The sequence below is a fragment of the Leptopilina boulardi genome, unplaced genomic scaffold (assembly GCF_019393585.1).
Source record: "Leptopilina boulardi isolate dan_hultmark-lab unplaced genomic scaffold, ZJU_Lbou_2.1 LbouV2_126, whole genome shotgun sequence".
Lineage (NCBI taxonomy): Eukaryota > Metazoa > Arthropoda > Insecta > Hymenoptera > Figitidae > Leptopilina > Leptopilina boulardi.
The window spans coordinates 746,800-752,236 of NW_026137670.1; the positions used below are offsets into that span (position 1 = coordinate 746,800).

At 23.7% G+C, this 5,437-nt stretch overlaps 2 protein-coding genes across 4 annotated transcripts in view; both read left to right on the top strand.

Annotated features, from left to right (window-relative positions):
- LOC127291153 (tyrosine kinase receptor Cad96Ca) overlaps nt 1-1,741 on the top strand; it is an 85,345-nt gene extending 83,604 nt beyond the window's left edge. For both annotated transcript variants that reach the window (XM_051320084.1, XM_051320082.1), the window contains 2 exons: nt 550-855; nt 954-1,741. In XM_051320084.1, the coding sequence (XP_051176041.1) occupies nt 550-855; nt 954-1,190 (543 nt within the window). In that variant the 3' untranslated portion in view covers nt 1,191-1,741. The remainder of the gene's footprint in view (nt 1-549; nt 856-953) is intronic.
- Nucleotides 1,742-2,080: 339 nt separating this feature from the next.
- LOC127291186 (terpene synthase) lies at nt 2,081-5,161 on the top strand. Of its 2 annotated transcripts, none has more exons than XM_051320129.1 (7): nt 2,081-2,286; nt 2,702-2,856; nt 3,220-3,376; nt 3,804-3,924; nt 3,992-4,131; nt 4,216-4,318; nt 4,423-5,161. In XM_051320129.1, exons 1-7 carry the CDS (start codon nt 2,227-2,229, stop codon nt 4,620-4,622), a joined length of 936 nt encoding a protein of 311 aa, XP_051176086.1. In that variant the 5' UTR covers nt 2,081-2,226; the 3' UTR covers nt 4,623-5,161. The 2 variants fall into 2 exon arrangements, with proteins under 2 accessions (XP_051176086.1, XP_051176087.1); XM_051320130.1 differs by having other exon boundaries at nt 3,232-3,376.
- The last annotated feature ends 276 nt before the right edge of the window (nt 5,162-5,437 follow it).

The following is a 5,437-nucleotide window of genomic DNA, read 5'->3' on the forward strand; positions in this document are numbered from 1 at the left end:
AAATAGCAACAATTATTTGTTTAAACAATTGGTTAAATAGTAAATTCATATAAAATCTTTGTGTCATTAGGTTGTGCTTGTTAAGTTGCAAAATTAGAAAAAAATTGCAATTTTCTAGGAATATTATGAAGAATGTTAATAAATAGCAACAATTATTTGTTTAAACAATTTATAATAATAGTTGTTGCAAATTGAATTATATATTTTATTTTATTTATAACCTTTGAATTAATAACTACGAAGAAAAGGTAACAAATTTATAAAATTCTTCTACTGTCGTATGTATATTTGAAATAGTTATAAATTATTAATAATAAATTGTTTAAACAAATAAAAAATCAACAAAACATTAATAAAATATATTATTTGTTAACATATAACAATTTTGGAAAAAAACTGAATGATTCTAAGTTTTTATTGCAATATACAAAGAAGAAAACATTTGGCCCACCCTGGGTGGGATCTTGTCAACCGTGTATATAAAAAGTATCCAGTCCGGCGAAGGTTAAATTAACATTGTAATTAATTTGAATAAATTTCTAATTACAGATTTCAAAGGGCATGGAGTATTTAGCATCAAAGGGCATAATTCATAGAGATCTTGCTGCTAGAAATATTTTAATAGACGAGAATAGAGCGTGTAAAGTTGCTGATTTTGGATTTGCAAGAGACGTAGCGGCAAATCAAATTTACGAAAGAAAATCAGAAGGACGACTTCCAATTCGATGGATGGCGCCTGAAAGTCTCTACGATAATATATTTTCCGTAAAATCAGATATTTGGAGTTTTGGCGTTCTTATTTGGGAAATTGTCACTCTTGGTTCAACTCCCTATCCTGGATTAGGAGCTGCTGAGGTAAGATTTTTTTTCTTTTTGTAAGATAACAAAAAAAGATATTTAAACATTTCTAAATTCTAATAATTAAATTTTCTAAATGAAATATTTATTTTTAGGTGATGAGGCGAATAAAAGAAGGCTATCGACTTGACAGGCCAGAACATTGTAAGCGAGAACTTTATAATATAATGTATTACTGTTGGGATAAGGATCCGGCGTGTAGACCCTCATTTGGCGAATTGGTAAATTTAACTGAAGGACTTTTACTTGATGAAACTGATTACATTGAACTAGACAGGTTTCCGGATCACTCGTACTATAACGTACTTAATTTGAGTGGTGAAAAGCTGTGAATAGTGACCTTTTATTTTTCTTAATGATGAACTTAATTTGATTAACATCACGATTATTTGATCGGTTGTGTAATAATACTCCAATTATGTAAATATTTCTTTCTAGTTTTTAATATATTATTATTACTATAATATAAATATAGAAAGTTGTTGAGAATTTTTCAAAGAAAAATTTTACATTTGAATATTTAAAAAAGCATTTATTAAAATTTGAAAATATTCAAATTGACAATATCTAATCTCAATGTTTATGAAATTTTGATATTATGAACAATTATTAATTATTATTTAATGTGATGATGAATGTTATAACTATCGTGTTATTATTTTATTATGATAATGTGTAAATTTTAGAAATTGTGAAAAAAAAGGAATATTGTTTTGTTATTATATTGATGAAAAATTATGAAATATTTGATGTTTCATGATATCAAAAAACTATTTTATATTTATAATAATAAGTATTGTAATTTATTTAAATAGATTATAATACAAATTTGAAAAAAAATGATTTTATCATTTTTCTCACATATTTTAAATTAAGAAATTGGTTTGCATTTGAAAAAATTATAAAAAAAAAAGATTCGTTACCAAATTGAGATGTATATATGTACTAAGTCATTTTTGTCGTTAATTTTACACTATAAATTGTAATAAAGCATTGGAATAAATGTTGTAACTTAAAGATTTTTGTCTTCTTTTTAATTGCACATTCTTGAAAAAATAACAGTTGTGTCAAAATAGAAATTAAACTGTTGCAGGACAAAAATAACTTAAACTATAAAAATATTTTAATTACGTTTTTTTTTATAAATTGATTCAAATTTACCCGCTCTATCCCTTCCAGTTGATGTTTAAATTTTGGCGCCTTTCGTCTGTCGATGGCGCATGGCACTTTAGAGTCTTATCAGCTGTTATGAAATCGGCTTGTCAGTTTGTATAAAAAAAATATAATTAACACTGTTTTATTCATTAAGGTAATGCGTTCGTGGGAAATAAAGCGTTTCAAAGTTTGATTCTTATTTCATTTTGCATCATGGAGTCAGAGAAGAACGGTGTTCCTTACTCACAAAGTGGCGACAAAGAGGAAGATGAGGTTAGTTTTTTTTTACAACCTTGACAATCAATATTTTATTATTTATTATTAGTATTCATTTATTTAAAATCTATTAAATATACAATCATTACAATTTCTACTTATTATAAAGAGTCTTTTTGGAATTTTTTAAAATAATCTTATGTCATTTCTTCTTTTTTCTATTAGATTGCATTTTGTAAATCAATTTATTTTTAATTTATAATAAACATTTTTGAAAAATGACTTTGTTAATGTTTGTAAATAAAGTGTTTTTTTAAATACACTTAATTTTATTAATTTAAATAATAATAATTGAGTTCTTAACAATTGAATATAATTTTTTTTTAATTTTTGCAAAAATTTTAATTAAATCTGTGTGTGATACATTTTTTATAATGAATATATTATTTTTACTATGAAATATATTTTTTAGAAACTACTGAAGCCATTTACTTATATACTTCAAGTACCTGGAAAACAAATTCGAGGAAAATTAGCGCACGCTTTTAATTTTTGGCTGAAAATTGCCAATGAAAAAATTCTGGTAGTTGGTAATATTATTCAAATGCTTCACAATTCAAGTCTTTTGTAAGTAATTATATTTTTCCAATAATTTTTTATATTTTTATTATACCCATAGAATGTTGAGAAAAAAAGCTTATTTAAATTTTTGAATATTCATATCAATGAAATATTTATTTATGTAAAAGTTTCTTTCCAATATCTATCAAACGCGTTATTTGTTTTATAATTTATAAAAAAAAACAAAGTTTATTTTAAATAAAATTTACAATTTAAATAAACATTTTTGGTTTATTTGTTAATTGCATCAGATTTTAAAATAAAATAGAGATTAAAAGATACATTTCTTTGTTGAAATAGATAAAATCTTACAATAGATTGAAATATAATTATAATTATAATTATTACATGAAAATATTGTATTAAAAGAGATTTCTACAGGATTGATGATATTGAAGATAACTCGATTTTAAGAAGAGGAATTCCTGTCGCACATTCAATTTATGGAGTAGCTAGTACAATCAATGCTGCAAATTATGTTCTTTTTATCGCTTTAGAAAATGTTTTATCATTAAATCATCCTGAGGTTTGTTTTTTTATTCCTAAATTAAATATTAAATATTTTAATTAATATGATTATTTGCTTGATAGTTAATTTTGAAAATTTCTGTCTTAAATTTTTTATTAAGAATTAATTCTTTTCACTTTAAAGGAAAAATTCACAATTTCAAAAACTAAAAAAAAATTTGAGAAAAAAGTTGTACTGACATTGACTGTAAATAAATAATCGTTTTAAATATTCATATGGAAATTGTAAAGGTCTTTGTAAATGTCATATAATATAATAAATTGTTATTATTATTCATGTGTAAATTTAGAAATTAAAAAATATATTTTACTGAAATTGCCAGCAAATAAATAATCGTATTAAATATTCATGTATAAATTTTGAAATAGTAAAATTGAAGTAATTTTCTACAAATCAAAATGTAAATTGGTTTCTTTTGAATCAGGCGACTCAGGTGTTTACTGAACAGTTAATGGAATTACACCGCGGTCAAGGTATGGAGATTTATTGGAGAGATAATTTTATTTGTCCTTCGGAAGATGAATACAGAACTATGACAATTAGAAGTTAGTAAGATTGAACGTAATTAATTAATTAAAATGAATAATGACTAATGGAGAATTATTTTAACAGAGACTGGAGGTCTTTTTAATCTTGCAGTAAGATTGATGCAACTTTTTTCCGATTGTAAGGAAGATTTTGCACCGTTAGCTGGAATTTTGGGCCTGTATTTCCAAATTCGAGATGATTATTGCAATTTATGTCTCCAAGAGGTAGAAATTTCAATATTAAATTCTAAATATATTTTTAATTAAGGGAACAAATTTTAAATATTAATTTTAAATCAATTTTAACAGTATACAGAAAACAAAAGCTATTGTGAGGATCTTTCTGAGGGTAAATTCAGTTTTCCTATCATACACGCAATTAAAAATCAACCTGAAGACGACCAAGTATTGAGTATCCTTTGTAAAAAATTTATTTGTAAATTTAAATTTTATTTATTTATTATTTTTTTCTAATTAAACAATTTTAAAATGTTTTTCCTTAATCGAAACTCACAGATATTTTACGGCAACGAACGAAAAAAGTGGAAGTGAAAAGGTACTGCGTTAATCTTCTAGAAAAATTTGGTTCTTTTAAGTATACGAGAAACGTTCTCTCGGAGCTTAATGAGAAAGCAAGAAAAGAAATAGAAAGGTTGGGTGGTAATCCTTATCTCATTTCTCTTTTGGATGAATTACTTACCTGGAATCGAGGTTAAAATACAATTTTTAGACTCAGCACAAAAATTTAAGAATCTTTTTCTATTTATAATTGTCAAACATAATTTTTTGTTTATAATTATAAATAGATTATTCTTTGTGATGTTGAAAAATTATAAATTTTCTCAATTTTTTAAAAAATGAGAAGAACAAGTCTGTCATTAGATGCATATAATATATATTTAAAGGAGCTTTCGATGTTTTGTTTAAAACAGACAATAATTAATATTTTTACTATATAAACAAAACGGGCTCCTAGTTACTACTTATACATTCAGGGTGGTTTTTTTTTTGTGTGTGTTAATTTCCATATTTTTGATATTTCTTTGTTATGAGAACTTATTTTTTTTATCTTACAACGACGAATTATTTTGTTTATTGTTAATATTATTATCTATTTTGGTAAGTAATTTAATAGGTAAATTTAAATAGAATATTAATATTATTCTGTCAAATGTAGAAAAAATTAGAATTTTTAGTATACAGAATTATTTACTAAATAATATTTAATAGTCTAATAAAAACATAATCAACGAAATTTCCGTTCTTTATTATTATTATAAACAATTATCCATCGATGCTCATAAAATATCGATAATTATTTTACAATTAGCACATCTCTATTTTATTACATATCTCTAGTTTTAATTAGACTTTTAAGTACATAAAAAACTCATACACTCTTCTATAGATATATTTACATCAGTATTTATACATTTATATCTTTTTTTTTCTTGGCACCGGAAAATTTCACAAAAGCTTAACATTTTCACATTAACAGTCAACATTTTTAAATTAATGTTTTTAATTTAAA